Consider the following 23,693-nt stretch of genomic DNA (forward strand, 5'->3'; position numbering starts at 1 on the left):
GGGAGGATGTGTTGCTCCCATGAGCGTTCTTGGATCCAGGCCTGGAACAGAAGCATAGGGCATGGAGTTGAGCCACCTGTGCTGTGGTTACCTGGATAGAGGTCAGGCCCTGGCCCCGGGGAGCATCCCAGGGCCCTGTCCACGGTGGTGGCGGCGGCATCTCGAGGGGAGGCGGCCGGCTGCAGGGGCTGCACAGTGAGGCAGTCAGAAAGCAGGTCCGGGTGGAGCTCCGAGCTGGATCGCAACTAAGGGAAGGAGAAAACCAAACAGAAGGTCAGTCCTTGAATACATGCTTCAAGGCAATTCGCCTCACCACTCAGCATCAAGCAGCACATAGGGGTCAGGCTCTGGGTTTAGCACCCTCCCCGACCCCCAGGGTTGACAAAGGGCCACTTCTCGGTCTTCGGGACACCTGGCAAAAAATGGCATTGTGGCAGGAGGTGGGTTTGACTTTGGCCCTTGATATTCCCACGCTGGGAACCCCACTTCCAGTCTATGTCCTTATATATGCTGTGTCATGGCACCAAAAGGAACACCATTGGATTTAGTCCAAGCTAGCAGGTGCTTCTACAATATGGGGACAGAGCCATGGAAAGTTCTCCAGGATAATCAAGATGCATCCGGGGAGATTTAACTCCTCACAATGGCCAGAGAAAAACAACACAAGTTCAATTCAAATGATGCGCTATTAGGAAGCACGGTGAAAACACACAGAAGCAGAACGATGCTATTAGCCACCACCACAGACCCTCAACAGAGCATTGCATGTACAGCCAGGTAGAAAACACGGCACCCTCTAGACCTTCCTGTGAGCACACACGCATTCCAAATGACATGAGGAGCCGACTACACCAGGGTCAGGGGGAGCTGAAAATGGTCTGATCTCTGCAAAACGAGATGGTGGCAGCTCAGTGCCACCGAGGAACGAAAATGGCAATGGGAGATTTGGTGACGTGAACATCCTCACCTTCTACGTGTACAAACCCAGGGTCCTTTAAAAATCATCTAGGAATACATTTGTCACGAACACTGAAAGTTTGGCTATCCGCTTCAATAGTCAGAGCCTAACAATTGATCCTATTGTGACCACATGAAAACAGTTCGGAACAGGGCTGGAGTGGGCGTACTGACTCAACAAGTATTTATTGCACGTTAGATATTCTTCTGAACCCAAGGGGCACTGCACTGCCTTTACGACAGTCTTGGGAACTCTCAGGAGCAGTTCTACCCTGTCCGGTAGGGTCCTGAGCGAGTTGGCATCGACTTAATAGCAGTGAGCTTGGTTTTTGTGGTTTTCATTTTGGACCCTCGGGGGAGGCACAGATAGAGGAGCTGCTAGGCAGTTGATTTTAACTCGTGGCAATTCCTCTGGTGTCAGAAGGGAGCTGTGCCCCACGGGGCTCTCGAGGGATGGCATGTTGGAAGTAGATTGCCAGGTCTTTCTTCCCAGGTTCTTCTGAGTGAACTTGAACCCCCAACCCTCCCGATAACAAGTGATTGTCTTCAATGTTCACCCCATCCAAGGACTTCCCAACGTCACCATAGGCAGCATTGTTTATGGCGGTGCCAGAATGTTGGGAAATGTTCTAAATGTCCACAGTTAGGGCTAGTAAATGAGCTTACACCTTTCAGATGGAAAATTGTGCACCCACTAACATGATGTTTACGTCAAAAGCATAAATGAGACCAGACTCACTGGTCAGAAAGAGAAGGGGGAGCCCACCCCCATCCCCCCACCCCTCCCGAGACTACGGACTTTCATCATCCTTCAGGCCTGGGATTGAACTCACCCCAGAATGCTCGAGTTTCAGCCAAAGCACAGACAGGTCCAGAAGGACAACAGTAAGAACAGTAAGACTAGGGCAGTGCGTACACCTGAGAATCGTTGCTCCCCGTAGAGGAAGGGGGCAGCATTTCTCCAAGACGACGTTCAGCAGGGTCAGGAGGGAAAGCGGAGTGGAAACAGGAGACTTGGGGAGGAGGAGCGTAAGTAAGGAAAGGCTACATAGAGGGGATTGCAAAGGATGAGATGAAACAAAATGTGCACGGGTCGTTGAGTGGAAAACTGATGATCTTCACCTCATCCATAAGACAAAGTTACAAAATAAATGATGTTTATGATAATACAACCAAAGCACAAAATTATATACAGGCAGTCCCCAACTTATAAGAGGGTTCCCTCCCATGGCTCCTTCATAAATTAGTTCCCATGTTACGATGTTCTCAGTGTCAAGTCTCTCTCTCGGCTTTGCCTAGTTTCTGAGACTATAACTCTGCCGGGGAGTAGAAAGTGTTGACTTTCTCCTGAGTGGCTGGCTGGTGGTTTCAAACTGCTGCTCTGCTGCACAGCAGCCCAACAAATACACGGTGTCACTAAGGCTCCTTTTATTGTTAGCAGCTCCATAAACCGAACCCCACCCACCTATCCATAAGTTAAACTGAACCCCACCCACCTACCCATCAGTTGGGTAGCCAGTATTTGTTGGATTTCACAAAGGTCTTTGCTTATGAATATGAAATGGCACAGAGACCCTTGGCTCGAGGGGGGGCACGTTTAACATATGTAGCAAATGAGACACGAGTCTATTATAATTTCCATGGCTGTGGCCCTTTGGAATCTCTGACGTGGCATGTCAGAGAAGGCCTTCGGAAGGCACTCCTGTTCTTTGGTACCAAACTAACACGCGAGAGAACAACAGAACGCAAACCCAGGCTCACAATGAGCCCCGGGGTCACTTTTGTCTCCCATCCGTAGAATGGAGTATGGGATGCACATGTTCGACTCAGTGTAGACGCGAGCCCCTCTCTGCTTTAGAGCAGCGGTTCTCAACCTGTGGGTGGCGACCCCTTTGGGGGTCAAACGACCCTTTCACAGGGGTCGCCTGATTCATAACAGTAGCAAAAGTACAGCTAAGAAGTAGCAATGAAAATAAATTTATGGCTGGGGGGTCAGCACATGAGGAGCTGTCTGAAAGGGTTGCGGCATGAGGAAGGTTGAGAACCACTGCTCTAGAGAATCACAGCTCTCAGAACTTGGCTCTCATCTAGATCGCCAGAAAGTGAGGGAGCCCATGGGACTTCAGGACGTTGTCGTTCATTGCCACGGATTTGCCTCTGACTAGTGACAATCTACATCTATAAACAAAACACTGCCCGTCATCATCACGCTCCTGGGTGAGTTTCAGTCCAATTTTATGACTTTAGTGCGAACCCAGCTCCTGGAGGGCCACCTTGGTTTTACCTTCACGCACCCTGCCCTTGACCAAACATGATGTTCTTTCCTCGCAATGGGACTTTCCTGATGACCTGTCCAAGACAAGTGAGGAGTCTGACCACACTCATTTCTCAAGAACCCCCTCGGTGCATTTCTCCAAAGACTGGTTTAACGATCCTTCCGGATGTCCACAGTGCAGTCAATGCTCTTTGCCAACACCGCAACACAAATGCACGCTTCTTCTCCTCTCTTCGTCGTCAGTGTCCAGCTGTCACATGCATAGGAGGTGGCTGAAAAGACCCATGCGCATCGCAGCTCTGGAAGGGACACCTTTGCTTGTCAAAGCTTCCGAGAGGTCTTTTGCAGCAGATGGGTCTAAGGCAACCTGTTTGGTATCTTGACTGTTGCTTTCAAGGGCCTCGGCTACTGATCCAAGTAGAATAAGGTTGTTGGTCGCAAAAATCTTCTCTCCAAACAATAAGTACTTGATGCACTCACCGATGAAGGTCAAAGACTACGGCCTTCAGTATTAATTAAGAACCGTAGACATTCTCTTGTCTAGCAGTTGTCCAAAGGGCCAGGAGGGAGGCACATGGTACAATCTTCTGGGAGGTATTGTCTTTCAATAGCATACAGTTTTATAGGGGAAGTTAAAAGCCTAACTCTTTTGGAAAACACATTGTGTGTCATATCCCTCAAAAGCATCTTCTTAGCTATTAGGGCATCAATGAAAACAGCAGGACGCTTCCCGGCTGCAGAGATTTTCTCTGCATCATAATTGCCCCAGCCTCATAGCAGCTGATCAGCAGAGGTGCATCCCTGACAGGGTCACCGGGGCTCCTTGCCCCTGTGGGAAACCAAAAACTCCCCAACAAACCTTAAACTGACTGCCATCGGTTGATTTGATTCATGGCGGCCCTATAGGACAGAATAGAATGGCCCCTGTGGGTTTCTGAGACTGTAACTCGTTACGGGAGTAGAAAGCCTTGTCTTTCTCCCAAGGACCGAGTGGTGATTTCCAATGCAGACCCTGTGATGAGCGTAACCACTGTGCCCCCAAGCCCTGTTTAATCAGCAGCCTGTCCGTGGGCCTTCAGAGAGCAGCCCAGAAGTACGGAGAGGGCAGGAAGCACTGCAAGTCCCCCTCATCGTGTCCACGTGCGGAACAGGCACGCACAAACCCAGCTGCTGCTGACTGGACCCCTGCGTCTGTCAGAGCAGAACTCTGCCCTGCAGGGTTTTCAGTTTCTGATCGGGGTGAGGATTGGTGGTGGTAGAATAGATCACCAGGCCTTTCTTCTGCAGCATCTCTGGGTAGATTCTAACCTGCCCATCTTCTCAGTGTAACGCGTTAGCCATCTGCTCTCATTGCCATAGTCCCTGCTGACTCCTCATGGCTCTATCGGGGTCCTGTAGGACAGGAAAGAACTGGCCTTGTGGATTTCTGAGACCGTAGATCTTTATGGGAGTAGAAAGCCATGTTTTTGGGCTTCAAGACGCTTGGGCACAATCCCGCTATCTTTTCATTCCATTTTTCACGTGAACTTTTTGAAGCCTCCTTTGGACTGGTTGCACCAACTCAACCGCGACGGGTTGGATTTCGTTACACAGAAATTGGTTACCGTGGAGAAGGTGCTTAGCTTCCATATTCAGCTCAGGCCCTGATCGTACATCCACGAGGACAGCAGCCTACCTCTAGTCCAGCGGTTCTCAACCTTCCTCGTGCCGCGACCCTTTAGCACAGTTCCTCGGGTGGTGGTGCCCCCCCCCACATAAAATCATTTTCATTGTTACGTCTTCACTACAATTTTGCTGCTGTTATGAATCAGGCGACCCCTGGGAAAGGGCCGTTCGACCCCTAAAGGGGTTGCGACCCACAGGTTGAGAACCACTCCTCTAGTCATAGATGTGCATAGACAACCAGGCAGCTGGGCTTCAAACTGGCTGGAACCAGTCCAGTCATGGTGGACAAAATGAAGTTGGAAGAGTCCCAAACTTTAAAATGTGGGTGGAGCAGAGTGATTGGTGAGATGGGACAAATCACAAGTGGAAGCCTCGGAGAGGGAAAGACCCATCTGAAGGGAACAGAGTCCTCTCAGGGACCTGAGAGACGAGGCTGGACTATTCCCATACATTCAGTGGTTCAACTGTGGTGGACTACCTTCCCTGAGCTGGGCGTCACGGTGTCTGACCGTGTCGATCAAGATGCTTGGTTGGCATGCAGCATGCATGCCGCCCTTGTTTCCAAAAAGGGCGACTGCATTTCCAGCAAGGAGTCAACCTATAATGTTTCCCTTTCTGGTTCCCATTCATCCACAGTGGCCAATAGAAGTCCATCCTGCTTTCACTTCATCCACCTTGATTGGTCGGGAAGAACTGACTGGCAGCTCTCCAGAGTCAACCTCCGAGTCTACAGGTGAATGATGCTGGTCTCCAACGAGCCATTGCAAGGCTTCATTCTGTGGGCTGCCCAGGTGCAAGTACACAAATTGGCTCCTTAGCTTCTGTACAATCTCCCTTTATGAAATATCTGCTCCAAATGATAGTTTTTTCCAGCCTCAATAATGAAATCACCCATCAAGGCCTGACAAGGCTCTTGTGTTCGGAAACCTGAGCTGCTTCCCAAACAATGTGGGGATTTTCCGTAATCTCTGAAAACATGGTGCCGGGCATGGCAATGTGAATTGGTTGTTTTGTTCAGATTATTCTGTTAATGTGCATAAGCTCTGGGAACAAGAGATGGAAATTCAACTCCCATCAGTTTCAGATATGATGGAATCATCGTCCAAGATTAAGCCAATCACGTGGAAAGAATTAGGGAAGGGAAAGGGCCCAGATCCTTTGCCTTTCTGCTCCATGGCATTTGGTTCCAGAAACAAGAGCCTTCTGGTGGTCTAAAGCAGGGCAGGCTTCCAGGCGGTCCAGGGAGGAAACGTCAAAAGCCTTGTGTGGGTTTTCTCACTCTCCCAAGAATGTGGTCTGTCTGAAAGACGACTGTGAAGAATGAGACTCAGCCAGGATGAAAGACCAGCAGGATATTTTTTGCCCCCCACAGCTAAGGTTTATTACCAGAGCGTTCTCCTTGAGATTTTTTATTTATTTATTTATTTTTTTATGGCACTTGGAGCAAGGAGGATCTGGGGGAATTAGCTCATTGCCGGAAAGGCTCAAAAACAATTACCGTGAATTAACCTATTATATTAATTACAATTAATTTCCAGTCAAATCTAAGAATTCCCTCTTGAGAAGGTTCCCGAGCACTGACATTTATGCAGTGGCTCTGGCATAGCGTAAGTAGCTAATCTCCAACAATCTGCTATCACGTTGGCTTCCTTTGGGAATGTCCAGTTTACAAAGAGGACAAGAAATTAGGGTAGGGACTTAGGAAACTAGAGCTGAGAGAAATTGGGGGGGGGCGGCAGGAAGTCCTGTTCTATGGGGGCACCCCAGTCAGTGGTGACCCTAAAACACTCAACCCAAACTCACTGCCACCGAGTCAATGCTGATTCAGCGATTCTGTGGGACAGGGCAGAAATGCCCCTGCGAGATTCTGAGACTGTAACTCTTTATAGGAGTAGAAAGCTTTGTCTTTCTCCCACAGAGCTGGCTGGTGGTTTCAAACTGCTGACCTTACAGTTAACAACCCAGCACGAAACCACTACCCCACCAGGGTTCCTTGCAGGAACCCTAGAAGGGCAAGATTGTATCTAAAGCTGATTCAATAATGATGATGCTAAAATATTGGGGGTGGTACTCATATCACGGCAGGGTATGTTCACCTACACCCCAACAGCAGATAGGAAAGTGAGCACCGGCACTCACACCACTGTGGGATGAACTGGTGTACAATCGGGGTAGAATTGTTGCCCTTCAGGCATGAGACTCAGTTGGACTCTCAGCCGATAGGCTACATCTGCAGCCCCCACCTGCTTGTATGTGGAGGCTTGCGTGTTGGTGCCAGGCTTCAGCAGACCTTCTAGACCAGTGGTTCTCAACCTTCCTCACACCGCGACCCTTTCATACAGTTCCTCATGTGGGGACCCCCCCCCAACATAACATTATTTTCGTTGTTACTCATCACGGTCATTTTGCTACTGCTACGAATCAGGTGACCCCTGTGAAAGGGTTGTTCCACCCCCAAAGGGGTCACGACCCACAGGTTGAGAACCACTGGGCTATAAGTTTAGACAGGTTATAACTGGGGTGAAGAGGACGAAGGGTTTAAAAACACGATGGGAACCAGGCAAGCCATTGAGAGGTTAGCTAAGGTCTTGAGTAAACACGATCATAGGATCTGCCAGCTCCCACCTCCTTCACAGGACAAGTTAAGGACAAAGTGGACCGGTCCTGGTCATCAGTGCTCCCTTGGAGTCACAAGTTGAGGTCTTGCTCAGCCTCGGGGATGGAGGGCCCGGGCCCGGGTGAAGATGTGCGCTCCATTTCCACGGGTGAATGTCACCCTGGAACGATCCTATTTGAGAAGAGTGTAGCCAGCGCTCGCTCTCTTGGAACGGTCCCAACCATATTAGAAACCCAAAACCCACACCACAAGCCCTTTTGCCCCTTTGGTGATGAGTCCTTCACCTCTGTGTCCTCCTGGACAACATCTGTGTCACCATCTAGCTTTCTTGGAGGTGGGGGGGGGGTGAGGTCCGAAAGATCTTACTCCCCCCTCCCCTCCGTAGGAACATGAGACAGTAGGAACCATCCCCGTGGATTCAGGCCTCAGCTAAGGGGGCGTCTCCAAAGCACAACATCCAAACGAAGGCTAGGTTCAGTTTAAGCTAGAGAACTATTCACAGGGAATGGCATCGCTTCGCTTCCACCGAATGAAAGGCGGCCGCTGTTCCAGGTGCGTCTGAGGACTGCGCTCCATAGGGCTTGACCACAGCTGATTTGGGGGAATGAGACGGGGAGGCTTGCGATCCGAGGAAAGCATCATCAACTGGCTGATGTGAAGAAGACGGCAGCATCAGGATGGGAGGAAGGCTTCCTAACAACCTGTGCTGTGCAGACGACACAACCTTGTTTGCTGAACGTGAGGAGGACTGGAAGCCCTTGCTGACGAGGATCAAGGAAGCAGCCTTCAGGATGGATGACGACTCGCTGTGAGGAAGACCCAAAGTTCTCGCAACTGGACCGATAGATAGCATCATGACCAATGGGGAAAAAGACTGACGTTGTCAAGGAGTTGTTCTGGCTGGGATCCACAGTTAGTGCTCATGAAGCGGCAGTCAAGACACCAAATGAGACACTGCATTGGGTCTGCCTGCTGACGAGACCTCTTTAAAGGTCGAAAAGCAAGGATGTTGCTTTGAGGAGGGCGGTGCACCTGAGCCCAGCCATGGTATTTTCAGTCGCCTCCCGAGCATGTGAAGATTGGACCCGGAATAAGGCAGAGGAAGCAATACACTGGAATGATGGTGTGGCAAAGAGTACGGAAGGGACTTCCGGACAGCCGACAGAACAAGCAAATCCATCTTGGAAGAAGTACATTCAGAACGCTCCTCAGAGGCAAGAATGGTGAAAGCTGCTCTTCTCTACGTTGGATATGTTGTCTGGAGAGAGGAGTCCCTGGAGAAGGGCACCAAGCCTGGGAAGGTAGAGGGCCAGTGAACGAGAGGAGGACCCTTGACAAGATGGACCAACACAGTGGCTGCAACCATGGGCTCAAACGTGAGACCAAGTGTGAGGACGGTGCGGGACTGGCCGTGCTGCCTTCTGTTGTGTTGCTTTGAACTGGAGTTGAATCGACCGAGCCTAGCACCACGGCCACCACCATCCGAGGTGCCTCTGAGTGGACTGGACCTGCCAACCTTTCAGTTCATAGCCAAGTGTTTGCATAGCCAGGGAGCATCCTCCTTCACCCTGTGGGGCCAGCCCAAGGGTCTGTCGGCACAGAATGTCACAAATCAGCAGTTCCATGCTAACCCTACCCTGTGCATTCGAGGGCACAGCTGTTCTTGCTACTCGACTCTTCTCGAGGTTTAATGGAAGCAGGCAATTAGGTCCCACCCATCTCAGCTGCTTCGTCTTGTCTCCCCTGGAACTGAGAGCCAACACGGGCCCCTGACTGCACTGCAGAGGGCAGGAGGTGCAGGGCGAGGTGAACAGCAGACGCCAGGAGAGCTTGTCTTCACCCTCTTCCTTCCATCTAACTAAAACAGGCTGATGGAAGAGGATTTCAAGCTGATGCTAACGTGCACATGTTTGGACACTTTTAAATAAATGTCACTTCCCTGCACCTGGAAGCTGCCTGTCCCTTCCACGGTGAGCCATAGGCTTCTGCTTGGAAATCCATCCTGCACTCGGAGGCTCTTTCCGTTTCCCTCAGGTGCTTCTCTGACAGGGAGACCCGGGGTTACAAACACTTAAGGGCTCAGCTGCCAACTGGAGGCTGGGGGTTGAACCCACGCATGGCTCTGCTGAAGGAAGGCCTGGCAGTGGGCTCCAGTGGAGATCAGAGTCAAAGACAGGCAGTGCTATCTGCCACATGGCGCCACAGTGAGTCCTGATTCGCTCAGCAGGCACCAGTGACACCTTGGCAATGTCACCTGGCTTCAAAACCTTTTACTGAGCCTTCTACTTCCAAAACGGACCTCCAGCGCAGGCTCAAGGGTTTGGGCAAGCTTTGTGTCCACGGCTCCCCATCACATTCCAAGGACACTCCGCCCCACGGTCCTGACCCATCTATGTGGGTGCATAGCCACACAGTCTCCCTGGGATCCTGGTCTCATAGTCTCCCTGATCCAGTTCCCTCTCCAGAGGCCACGCGTCTACCGTCCCTACAGTCTCTAAGCTCTCTTTCCAGCATCGCCTCTGCTGGGAAGCCCGCCCGGCCTTTTCCATGCCGCTGTCAAGTCTCCCTTTTCTCGGTTTCAATAGGAGCTTTACTGTGACTCTCGGGGGACCTCTGTGGCGTTCTCTGCTGTCTAACAGCCACTGTCAATGGGTTGATTGCGACTCTCGGAGATCCTATGTGTGACAACTGCCCCACAGGGTTTACGTGACCCTCCTCTTTATGGAAGAAGATCGCCAGGTCTGTCTTCGGTGATGCTTCAGGCTGGTTTGCCAGCTGATCAAACACTGTGCTTACGCTACCCGAGCACCTACGTGGAATGATCATCCTCACTGACTTACTGCCATCAAGCCAATCCTGACCCACACCGACCCTATAGGGCAAGGTGGACCTGCCCCTGTGGGATTCCAAGAGTGTAACTCTTCACGGGAGATGAAAGCCCAGTCTTCCCCTTGCAAGAGCTGCTGGTGGTTTTGAACTGTTGACCAAGCGGATCGCAGCCCCACGTGTAACCACTATACCACCAGAGCTCCCTATCTAGGAACTATCTAGAAGAGACAACAGCGTGGAGACCAGCATTGATTTGGGGCCACCAGGGCCGACAAGAGGGGGTCACAGGAAGGTATTGCTTCAGGCCCACTGAGTTTCTGTTAGGGATGATGACAAATTTTGGAAACTGACAGTGGTAATGATTACACAACACAATGCCTGGGACACGGAATGTAGTTGACGTGGCAAATGTTCCAGTAAATATCCTTCATCACCAACAGCATCAAGAAAAGGGACCCGTGCGCTTTGCACCGTGAGGCAGAACATGGGCTTCACATGCGGGAAGGATGCAGGAAATGTTCGGGGGATGTGTGGACCCATGAATGGACAGGTAACAACTGAACAAACAGCTGCTAAGGGGTCACCAACTCTTGCTTTTTTGGCAGCCCCAGAGACTAATACCGTACAATGAACATGGGGCCGAGCAGCTTCAGTCAGCCCAAAGGATCCATTCAGAATGAAATTACCAGGTAGATTCCTAACAGGATGCAGCAACCAAGGGCAATCTTGTGTGTGTATATAAATAAATAAAATGGTGGGGGAAGTTTATTTCCTTCGAATACCCAGCCCACGTGAATGTCAAATTCCACCAGATAATACTATTCTCATTTACACATCACCCGTAGGAATGGGTGGATGCTCGATCCATCCGTGACTCTGACTCATAGTGGCACAGCAGAACAAGACGCTGCCTAGCCAGTGCCACCTTCGCAATTGCTGCTCATATCGAGCCTGCTGGTGCAGCCACTGTGTCAACCCATCTGCTGCGTGGCCTTCTTTTTTTTTCGGTTGACCCTCTGCTTTCCCAAGCATGATGTCCTTCTCCAGGGACTGGTCTCTCCTGACAACATGGCCAAAGAACAGGAGATGGAATCTCGCCATCCCTGCTTCTAAGGAGCGTTCTAGCTGTTCTGCCTCGTAAGAAGTGTTCGTGCTCTGGTCAGTCCACAGTCCATGTACCATTCTGCCCCCGCGAGGATGTGCTGATTCGTTACATGTCCCTTCCTGCTTTTCACTCGTCTGCAAAGGCTCGGGTCGCAACCAACTGCCTGCCTTGCTTTTCAGCTCCAACACCTCCCTTGTATTTGCTCAGTAGAATGCAGACATTTCTAGCTGAGTGGGCCTGGACACACATGCTCCAGCCTCATGATCTGACAAGCCAAGAACACCATCCTGTCCTCCTGGTTGAAGATGTGACCAGCACGTGGCCTTGGTCCCCTGTCCCTCAGTCTCCCACACGCACCCGAGCCTTTTTCCTCTGGAGGCAGGATCACAAAGTGGAAGTGTTATTGTCTACCAAGCACAGAATCATGCTGCTAAAAGCCACTTCCCCCACCTCCATGCAAGGAGTGTGCCTCAGTCCCCCGGTGCTGCTGTAACAAAGACTTGGCTTTCTAGAATAGGAATTGGGGGGACTTAGCCAGTGCCACTGAGTGGATTCAGACTCACAGGGACCCCACGCACATCAGAGAAGCACTGCCTCTCATAGAGGTCAAACAAGCACACTGTCATCGAGTCCGTTCCGATTCACAGTGACTCTCTAGGTGGGTCAGGGGAGAACAGCTCTTGCAGGGTTCCATGACTATAACTCTTTATGGGAGGGGAAAGCCTCACCTTTCTCCCAAACAGTGGGTGGTGGTTTCAAACCGCTGACCTTGCTGTTAACATCCTGACGGGTGACCCTCCGTGCCACCAGAGAGGAGGCAGAAACAGGCGTGTCCAGCACTGCATGCTGGTCTCGGAGTTGGAGGGCAGGCGGCTGTTTCTCATACCCAGATGCCTCGCGTGCATTTGTTCCCAGAGTGGACCCGGAGTGCCTCACTCAGCGATCTGCTGCACCCAGGGCCTCATGTGCTTGTCTGTCATCATTCTCCGCACCCCTTTGGGTAGCTGCTATTATTGGAAATCATTACACATCCAGGCTCGGCAGGAGGTGAGTACATGCTGTAATGACTTCAGCTCTATCTAGGAGCCCTGGGCAGGCAGCGTTCCATCCATGAAGTCAACTGTATCCCAGGAATAACTGTTAACACGATGACCAGCGGGGCAACGCTCAACCAAGACCCCATGCGTACCGTGGGAGACCTGTGCCCCAGAGTGCTTATGGGAGACCACTGGCCTTTCTTCCAAGCCCTGGTTCTTCTGACCCAGCTGCTCAGCAAACATCTGGGTCAGTGGTTGGAACCCATAAGGGTTCTTGCAGAAGAAAAGAGGCGGTGTCTGCTCCCAGCAAGAGCGCAGCCCAGGATTGCTGTGGCTCTTCTCTGAGGCCACAGAGGGCTGTGGGTCAGGAGCTATTCCATGGCAAACCCACCTCAATCAAACCTCCGGGTAGATCCGAACTGCCACACCCTCAGTTTGTAGCCAGAACATTACCTAGGGGCATACGTATACACACACACACACACACACACACTTTAAATGGGGGTGTATGTCTTCCTCTCAGCGCCCTGGTGGCATAGTGGAGTACAAGTTGGGATGCTAACTGCAAGATCAGCAGTTTGAAGCCACCAGTTGTCCCAGGGAGAAAGATGAGGCTTTCTACTCCCGTGAAGATGTAGAGCCTCTGAAATCCACAGGGGGCAGTTCTACCCTGGCCGGGAGGGTCGCTGTGAGTTAGCAGCATCCAGTTTGGTTTTTGCTGTTGGTCTCCCTCTGTCCCCAAGCAGCCTCCAAGCAAGAGAAGGCAGACACGCTGTGGGGTCAAACCTGTGACCTTTCATGCGCATGCAGATGTCACAGTTTGGGTCTGACTTTATGGACAAGAAAACCAGGTACTGAAACACAGAGGGTCCCAAGTCAGCAGTCCTGCTGCACAGAAGCAACTCTTAGAAACTCACAAGAGATGCCAAGACAGACTAGCAGTCCTCCAACCTGGTCTCAGCTGTCCGCAGAATCACTCTGTATGGGGATGGCCTCAGCGGCCCAGCACAGCAGGAATCCTCCCAAGCAGGGCGCCCTGGTGGTGTGATGGTGACATGCATGGCTGAGAACTGAAAGGTTGGTGGTTCAAACCCACCCAGTGGCTCTGTGAGAGAAAGACTCGGTGATGTTTCTGTAAAGACGTCCGCCAAGAAAACCCGACAGGCTGTTCTTCTCTGTCACGTGGGGTCACCATGAGTCACCTGCCCACAAGATCCTTCCGGAAGTCCCTTTCTCTGTGCTTTCCAGAGAAACCGGAGAGTCAGGTGACAACGCCAGCACCTTTGTCAAAGTCCCTCGTGACTGAACATCAAAGAAGGGTAGAACATGAACTGTGTCTTTGTGGTTAGGAGACACTGTGTTGGTTCCGACCCGGAGCGGACCCTAAGCACAACAGAACACCGGCTGGTCCTGTGCCACACTCACCATTATCCCTGCGCTTCAGTCCCTTGCTGCCGCCACTGCGTCACTCCATCTGCTTGAGGACCTGCCTCTGTTTCTCTGCCCGTCTACTAAAGTGCGCCCGGCCCAAGCCACGGTATTTGCAATCGTCTCAGATGCATGTGAAAGTTGGACAAAGAACAGATGCATTTGAGTTGTGGCGCTGGAGAAGAATACTGAAATTACCCTGGACGGCTAAAAGGACAGACAGATCTGTCTGGGAAAAAGTACAGCCAGAGTGCTCCTGAGAGGCAAGGATGGTGAGACTTCATCTCACACAATTTGGACATGCTGTCAAGGGAGACCAGTCCCAGGAGAAGGAGATCATGTTTGGTCATATGAAATACATACAGGCAACTTAATTTCCCACCGGTATCTTGAAGATCAAACGAATATTCTACCAGCAAGCCACCCGCCCCCAGCTTCCTACCCACCCACCCCGACTGAGGCACCAAGTGCATTCCTTGGTCCTCCTTGTCCTGCCCGTGATCTGAAATGATGTCACAATACCAGCACACAGGGGAGCCCCCGCCCCCTGGTGCCAAGGCCCTAATCAGTTTCAAAGTCTGCACGGTTGGTTGTCATTGACGCCACTCAAAGGAACCGGTCACTCATGTCTCCAAAGTTTTGCAACACATCGTGTGATTAAATTCCTTCCGCACGCCCGTCCATTGCTAATCCTCTCGGCCCACAGCCCTCTCAGAGGAAGACTGCGCAGCTCCATGGGGCCTGATCTGTATTTCACTCAGAGAACAGGAAGTGATGGGATTAAGTTAAGGATTAAAACACTTACTCTCCAGTGCATTTCCCCCCTCCCTCTCTCTCTCCTCCCAAACGGCTTTGTGGTTGTCATGGCAACTGCTCACTGGTCCTTAGCCCCAAATGCTCATCTTTGTGCATTAATAAAATATTTTAAATGAGACTTTGCGGAAAACAATAGGGAGGGTGGTCTAAGTTCAATTGCTCTCGGAAGCAGCGGCTCGATGTAAAGAAAAGATATTTTTTTCTTCTCTTCGTCCTTTATTGGCATCCTCAGGGGGACGGCTTGACTCAAAAGATGGGATGGGAAGGGCCAGAAGGTGTGCGGTGGGAGGTGGAGATTGTGGAGCCGGGCAAAAGGAGGTGGCTGGGGGACAACGGCTCCAGCTTACACACCAGGCTTTGCAGGGAGATGAAGGGCTCCTGGGGGCTTCCCAAACGCTGCAACACCACGGTCCATTTTGAAGGCAAAAACCTGCCCAGAACTGCAACGTCGCAGTCTCAACCTGAACCCACCACCGGGGAAAGGAAATGCGCAGAGGCTTCTCCATCACCGAGTTAATAACTTAACCACCCACCACTGCCATCGAGCCCACTCTGACGGACTCACGGAGACCCCATCTGGGGTTGCTGAGACTGTCAGTCTTGACGGGACCAAATAGCCTCATCTTTCTCCAGAGGAGCCCCTGGTGGGCCTGGACTGCTAGCCTACTGGTGAGCCGTCCAACCCTTAACCACATTATCATAGGTATCGCTGCTTTAGACACCCCGCTGCTGGATGTCCATGGGGGCAAAAGCTTCCAGGTAAGTGGGCAGGTGGTACACCCATACGAACATGTGCCATGAGGCTGAGCTGGGCATCGCAATGGAAGGATGACATCCCTGACAAGGCACCATTGGAGCTGTTGCTTCAAAACCCATCCACAGAGGTTCCCCTTAGAGCAGACTGTCTACGCCCCTTTAGAGAGCCAGAGAAAACAGCGGTGATGGCAGGCAAACAGAGAGGCAAGAGCTTCTCTGGAAGTTCTGTTCTTGGACTCAACTTACTCAAATCATAGCTGCTACCATGGAGTATAATCCAACTCAGAGCACCCAATCGGACAGAGTAGCACTGACCCCTCGGGTCCCAGGAGGACGCCAGGCTGGGTAAAGTAGAGGGCCATCGGAAAGAGGAGGAGCCTTCAAGAAATGGAAGCGCACAGTGGCTGGAGCAACGGGCTTACACATAAGGATGACTCTCCGCATGGTGCAGGACTGGCAGCGATAGCTATGATAATGTGGTGAAGGGTTGGGCCACAAAGTCACACCAGACTCGGCAACAACAGCCTGTACAGAAGCCGACAGCCACAGCTTTCTCCTACCGAGGGGGTGGCTAGGGGGTTTAAACCATTAACCTTGTGGTCAGTAGCTAACTGCTTAACTGCTGACCCACCAGGGCTCTATAAAAGAGCAGTACAAGCTGCACCATAAACTATGAGTGACTTCTTTACCACCACCGGTCCCCCTTCCACCCCACCCCCCAAAGCTCGCCGATGCTCAGCTTTTCTCTGGCTTGTCAGCAGGTGGCTTACACTATTCTTTTCTCCCCCTGGTCCCCCTTAGAGAGTCGTCAGGCAGACCCAAGGACACTCCTAATTGAATTTTTCTTCCAGTCCCATTGTCCAATGACAACAACATTCCCAGGAAGGGCACCAGGAAGCATGACAGCACATTGGAGGGATGGCAATGGATGAGCTGAAATCAAAGGTATACGGACTACTGAACGTGAACCTGTGATTGATGTGTAGAGTCCCAATTCACAAGAAGAAGTTTAAGCCCAGGATTGATGAACCCACAGAGACAACAAGGAGAATAAGGGTCCCCGGGGGTGGGGGTGCGGGGGTGGTAAAGAGGAGCTGATATCAAGACGTTCAAGAAGGAAGATAATGTTTTGAAACGGGTTGTGATAGCCGTTGTATAATCCTGCTTAATGTGATTGAACCTTGTAATGGTATGATATCCGTATGAGCTCTGTGGTCATTATAGAATCATTTGTCAATTGGAGGATTAAGAATGTAGGGGTGGAGTCTAGCCTGTCAATCAGATCATAGCCAACGAGGCCTCTGTGTGGGCATGGCCTTCTCCTGAGAATTCTGGGAAATCCGGTATTTTCCTCCTTGGAGGCCGGAGAGACTCTCTCCCCCTATTTTTCTCTCACATGGAACTGCCCTAGTGCCCTGAACCGGACAAGCCGCATGGACGCAACCAGACCTCTGAAGCCGGAGAAGCCACAGAGAGACCCTGCCAGTGCTGAGATGCTCACAACGCCGCTGGACCCAAAGACTTTCTACCCACTGGCCTGTGATCATCCTGCATTTGGCTTTATTGCATGTGTTTCCTGAGTCTGAAGAGGACTTTATAGATTGGTATTGGACATAAGGGCTAGTATATGATTTATGACCTTGGACTGGACTGGGTTGGGTTGTTTTCTCAATGTTCAGTTGCTCTTGTATAAAAATCTCCTTATACACATTTGTGTGTCTATGGATTTGTTTCTCTAGTCTACCCAGACTAACATAAGCTCCTAATAAAATGGTTCTGGGGGAAAATTTTTTCAATCAAACAACCAACCTTCCCAGCATACTGCTATCTGCAGACCACAATCATAAATGCTGACCAGTCGCCCAACTGAAAACTCGTCATGGAAGCCCTCGCCTTTTTGTCAGATGCCATGAATCCGCTCAGATCTAATGCTGGATCCACGGTCAGCTGTTGCACAACAGAAGGAAATGGTGGCCCACCCGAGGCCGTTAGCACAGTTGTGGGAATGTGGTTCCTGTGTCGGTCCATGGCAGGGGTGGGCCCCTCTGCTTTTAGCTGACCAACCACGATGCTCCAGTCCAGCCATCAGTCTTCCCAAAGACAAGCCCAAGGCCAGGAGGCCAAGTCTCAGCCTCTTCTCTTTTCAAGAGAATTCTGGTTGTAGTTCTCAAGCTCAAATGGATTGATTCCTTCCCTGCAGTCCATAGTGCATTTCCTGCTCATCACCAGTTCTTCTATTCAAATGCATCCTTGAAGTCATAGTGCTATGCTAACGGGAGAGGAAGAATTATTGTATTGCCTTTGTCACATAACAAAACAAAGTTATACAGGGATCTTCTGGGGACACTCCCATAACTGGAAAGACTGACTGTGGGGTTGGCAGTCCTAGGGACCCCAACAGGCCCATGGGATCGTTCATTTGCTGTTGCGTGCCACTGAGTGGCACCCCGGAGGGTTTCCAAGGCTGTGATCTTTATCCGAGATGATCATCGGGTCTTCTCCCCATGGAGTAGCCAGTGTGTCCAAACCACTAGCAGCTCAATGTTTAACCGAGAGGAGAGCAACTTCTAAATCAAACCATGAGCTAGCTGAGGGCCCCCCTGGGCAGGACCACACGGGAAGAAACGTGGGCAGAAATGGCAAACGATGCTTACAAATGGACGAAACCCCCAAACCAACCAAACTGCCTGCTATGGAGTTGATACTGACTCACAGTGACACCCTTGTGGGTTTCCGAGACTGTAACCGGGAGAAGAAAGCCCCGTCTTTCTCCCACGGAGCAGCCAGTGGTTTTGAGCTGCCGACCATGCAGATCACAGCCTAACGCATAACCACTATGCCCCAGGGATCCTTTACAAATGGACAGGCTTCAGGATTTTTTCAAATACCCACGTCCCTTGTGTGCTGCCCTTAGTTTTCTCTTTTGAAAAAAAAAAACAACTCTGTAATTTAAGGACTATCCTTAAGATTCAGGGCCACCCTGTGGCAGGAACCTGCTGGTGACAGGAAGTTCTCCAAGGGTCTCTTGTGTTTCTGCATCCTTCAGAGCCAACGCACTGGCTGTACTATCGTTTCAAGGATGCTGGGTACCGCTCGGCCATGAAAGACAGCAAAAGGCAAGCAGACTCACTATTCATTCTAAAAGATGTAGGTTCCCTAAGCTCAGGGCCCTTCTCCTGGAACATAACCATGCCACCTTCAGGGAACTGGGCCTTGGGAAGCCGGTCCAGGGATGTCCTTGGAGAGAGAGGGAGGGAATCTCCCCACTGTGCTGAGTTTTAAGTTCTGCCGCTAAGAACGACTGGTCTTGGGTGACAACACTGCAACCTGCTTGTGAGTGGTAACTGAGGAAATCATAGCTCACGGCTGATTGTGCATGAGGTTTAATGCATGACTCCTTCCAGTAAGGTGTAGGGTTGCATCACCATCTGTAATGTAGAACACACCACCAATGGTACACACATGGGGTTCTGGGGAAGTGCCCTCTCAATTAATCGTGTCAAAGGGAAAGGAGAAAGCCATTTGCTGAGCACTTCCTATATCCTGGGGCTGGACAGTCCTTTACTAAGCACGTCCACGTGACTCACGTGCCTGGCCTCAAGTGCCTGCTGCAACCACTCTAAGGAGGCAGGTTGTTTGAACTTGATCCTGCAACTCTAAAGGAGAGTCATTTTCTCCAGCATGGTAACAGAGATTTGCACCAGGCAGGTGCCCTGCCGGAGCCTTCTTGTTCTTTGACTAGAAACAAGCAGGAATTACCACTACTGGAACACGTCTTTAATGAAAATGGGGACAGCCGGTGCTTAATTAGAACGATGAAGCATGTAATTGGCCTTGAAAAGCGGCATCAAAACAGAAACTACAAAGGAAAAATAAATAGCTTGGGTTTATAAAATAAATCTAAAGTGACTTTTCTATGGTGAAAGAACCCACATCGTAAATCACATTTTAAAGAAATGGAAAATGACTAAGGCTATTAGTGTGTCTGACAAAGGACCCTAACTATCCTTTATGTATATGAGGAGTCACCTCGGATCAATATAAAAGTGCTCTGTACAAGAATGGCAAAAGCTCATCATGACAGTTCATGAAAGAGAATTACAATGGACAGGTGGCTCTGAATTCATTAAAAACAAAACAAAAGAGCCACCAAAAAAAAACACCACACCATAACCAATTGCCATCAAGTTGACTTAGACTCCTGCTGACACTACTTCTGAGTGGAATTGGGCTTCACAGTGTTTTCAATGGATATTAATTCAAAGAAAGGTGAGAGATTGCCAGGCCTATCTGCCAAGGTACTCTGGGTGCACTCGAGGCCTCTGGTTAGCAGTTGAGACTTAATGGTTGCCCCAGGGTACCGTAGATGACGTGGGGCTTTCTAAATGTAATTCTCCGACGAGGGTGTGGGACTGGGCATGGTCATGATAGTGAAGGGCCTCTGTAATTCTGATGGAGCCCTGTAGCTTAGTGGTGACACACTGGCCTGCCAACCACAAGGTCAGTAGTTTGAAACCACCAGCAGCTCCGTGGGAAAGAGGTGGCTTTCTACTCCCATGCAGAGTGGCAGGCTTAGAAATGCACAAGGGCAGTTCTACCCTGTCCTCTTAGGTTGCTAAGAGTTGGAAATGACTCCATGGCAGGGAGTGTGGTTTAGGGTTTATATTTCTTCCCAGCTTGTGTTCTGTGGCTGAGCAGCCAGAGGCCCAGTTCAACAACCCTCTCGGGGAAGATGATGTCTCTCCATTCTAATTCAAAGAGTAGTCACGCCTAGGCAGCTACCCTCTAGAGGCCCTGAATAGTGAACTGAAAGTTAGTCCACTCTGCACATCGTATAAACAGTGGGCTCCTCAGATATCACAGAACACATTTCTGGGTTTATAAAGAGGGCTCTGCACTACGCAACCAGGGGATGATCTTCCCCCAGAACGTTCTGTGGAATGCCAAGACTGCAAACAGTGTGTCAAGGCTTAATGGACGGCTTTGCATTAAGCAGGATTAAGGAATTCTGGCTACATCTGCAGGCCTCTGGGTTCCTAGGAAAATGGCATACCAGCTCTGGGCATCATACTTGGCTTCCTCTCCACTTCTAAACTCGCTCACTTCTCAAAAACAAACGAAGGAAAGTAGAGTGGGAATAGGCAAAAAAACAAACAAAAAGCATATCCTGGATCTAAAGGCCAGAAGAACAAAACAAGGCACAAAGTGTATAAAAAATCACTCTGAAAGTATTGAACACAAGGCAACATAAGACCCTCCCTCAGTTATGACTATGTCCACCATCTCTACTTGTGCCCGTGGATTTTATGTGTCAGCCCCGGGGTTGGGTCAAACGCTAGTCGCTGATGGAGTGGTTCTATGTGATCCAGCACTTGGTCTCAAGTAAAGCAAATTTCCCTCCAGACCATAGGTGGGCCTCATCCAATCAGGTGAAGGCAGTAAGGGCCCAATGGAAGTCTCTCTAGGGAGCATTTGACTTCTGGGATACAAACAAACACCTTGACAGAAGTCTCTTGCTCCTCTCTCCTCCCAACTTACAGGTTTGGGACTTGTCAGTTTCCCATTAAAAAACAACAACACACGCACTGCCACCAAGTGGAACTTTAGTGACTTTATAGAACGCGGTGAAACAGCCCCTTTAGTTTCTGAGATTATAACTCTTTATGGGAGTAGAAAGCCTCATTTTTCACTCTCGGAGCTGGCTGGTGGGTTTGAACTTCCTGACCTTGGAGTTGACAAGCCAATGTGTAACTCACTATGCCATCAGTGCTCCTGGCCCCACAACAGCCTGAGCGAATTCCTTAAAATCAATCATTCCATTGAAGAATCTGTCTCTCTCTCTGAATATAGATCTAGCTAAATATCACTGGCTCCGTGTCGCCAAAGCGCACCGGCTAAGGCACTCTCAAAGGACACAGATCACAGATCTTAGACTCTACCCGATGACTGAGTCAAGCGGAAACCCACACGGGGCAGTTCTACCCTGTCCTGTTTAAAGGACATAAGATGGTATATCCTGGAAATGCTAGCAGTCCAGTGCATAACCACCGGGACCCTTGACATAATTATACTATTAAGGATAATTTTCACTGTAGTTGATTGATTCTGACTCATAGCGTCCCTGTAAGACAGAGCAGACCTGCCTCGGTGAGGTTCTGAGACTGCAGGTCTTCATCTTTCCGGGGGTTTCGAACCAACTGCTGACCTCGCAGTGAGCAGCCAGACAAGTAACTCGTGAGTCAATGAGGGCAAATCTCATGTCAATTTAGAAAGATAAATTTGGGGAACAAAGGTCTCAAATTGGCCTAAAAATAAAGATTCTCGAGTGGAGTCCACACCCACACATCTCCCGCTCACGTGGCACCGTGTTTGGGAGACTAGCAGAACGCCTCACACAAACCAAAACACTGCCCCCGAGTCAGTGCTAACTCACAGCGACCCCTGGGGGTTTCTGAGACTGTAACTGTTCACAGGGCTGGTGGGTTTGAACTGCCGACCATGCGGATCATGTGTAACCACTACTCCATCAGGGGTCTCCCTAGGATGGGACAGATGTTTCTTGGTGCAAACAGGCACGAGGAAACTCAGGCTGCCTGGGAGAGGTTGTGCAAACACATAAACACGGACCACGTGTGTTCCTTGTGTGGCCGGAGAAGGGTGGATACATAATCTGGTACAAATGGCTCAGCATCTCATTTGCCATTAATTATTCTTAACCAGCTAAACTCCGAGGGACAGATAAAACAATGGAGTCATCTGCAGAAGGGAAATCCAACTTATTAAAATGTCAAGATCCACTTCTCGCTCTTAAAAAAACCTTCATGCACGACACGGGGCCATTCTAGTAGAAACAGTCAGCCTTTATTGGGTATGCATAATGTGGCATAAGGAGCCCTGGTGGCGTAGTGGTAGTGCATTGGGCTGCGATCCACCAAGTCCACAGTTCAAAACCACCAGCTGCTGTTGGGAGAAAGGCAGAGTTTAAAGCGCTACACTCTCAGAAATCCACACGCAGTTCCACCCTGCCCTATAGGGTCTCTATGAGATGGGTCAACTCGATGGCAGTGAGAGGGGGTGGGGTTTGGTTTCTGCTGGCTGAGCCATGAGTTGATGGTTACTGGTTCATCTCAACCCCTCTCCCTGTCTCCACATTCCCACTCAGTTCTCTGGGCAAACGCTGATACAGTGGGCAGACTACAGACTTTCCAAGCAAGCCTTGCCCTCCTTCCTCTGTTTCCCTTTTCATCTGATGCTGAATGGTTCAAGCCTTTGCTTTTAAAGAAATAGATCTGAAAATGCGCCTGTAAGTCACCACAGACGCCCAGCCCCATTTCACTTTTACCCCTCCTCCCCCCTCTTTCTTAAGCCACTTAGGCCAATATTGAGGTCCCAGGGGTTAGGAATCTAGAGGGGCTTTTCTGTTTCTTTGTTTTCTAGGGCTGCGAGCCTTCCCGCTCATTGTTTCAGTTTATTTTGTTGTTTTTTACAGAAGCATATTGACTATAGTTAGAGCCCATCTCAACAAACAAAATCTGTAATGATAACCCATTAACTCCCCACCCTCCAAACGTGGTTCTCCTTCTTTTGTCCAGGCTCACAGCCTTCCTCGCTCCCTCCGACATGCCCTGTCCCTCCCTCTCCATTTCTGCCCCAGCCCGGGTCTCCTCGTGCTCTTCAAAGGCTAATGTTTTGGTGTAAAAACCATGTATTTTCTTCCCTTTGTTTTTCCTTATAATGGTGTTATTAAATGTTTATCTTTCTAAGATTGACTACGTCTGCTAAGCATACTGTTCTCTGGTTTTGCCCGTGACTTGTGGTGCTGCAAAGCATTGTCATTGTGTTTTATTGATACATAATGTGTGGAAGCACCAGGGTTCATGTTTAGGCAGTCCTCTATATTTGGAGTTTTGGCTTGCTTCCCTGTTTCCACCGTTGGCAGCCAGGCCGTTCTATGGAATTGGTTCACCTTCGACCCATGGGACCCACGTCCACCTTTCACGCTAGCTGGGAAGATGGAGAAAATGGCAAAAGGGGCAGGAAGCCCGGGACCTCCCGGTGCCCAATGCAAACACTCCTCCCTGGAAGGCACAGCCACCTGCCCAGCGTCCTCCTCGATGCGTCTGCACCGCGCTGAGCCAAGCCCTGCTGCGCAGCCTCCCTGGAAAGATGTCTGCGCAAGACAGAGTCCGGACACAAGCCAAGGGGCTT

General features: G+C 50.4%; 1 protein-coding gene across 1 annotated transcript in view; it reads right to left on the reverse strand.

The window, feature by feature from the left end:
- GLIS3 (GLIS family zinc finger 3) overlaps nucleotides 1–23,693 on the reverse strand; it is a 443,094-nt gene that overhangs the window by 64,809 nt on the left and 354,592 nt on the right. The window contains exon 7 of the mRNA XM_004714455.2: nucleotides 92–245. Coding sequence (XP_004714512.1) covers nucleotides 92–245 — 154 coding nt within the window. The remainder of the gene's footprint in view (nucleotides 1–91; nucleotides 246–23,693) is intronic.

The sequence above is a fragment of the Echinops telfairi genome, unplaced genomic scaffold (genome assembly GCF_000313985.2).
Source record: "Echinops telfairi isolate 266 unplaced genomic scaffold, ASM31398v2 ScPeMD7_25;HRSCAF=90, whole genome shotgun sequence".
NCBI classification, from domain to species: Eukaryota; Metazoa; Chordata; class Mammalia; order Afrosoricida; family Tenrecidae; genus Echinops; species Echinops telfairi.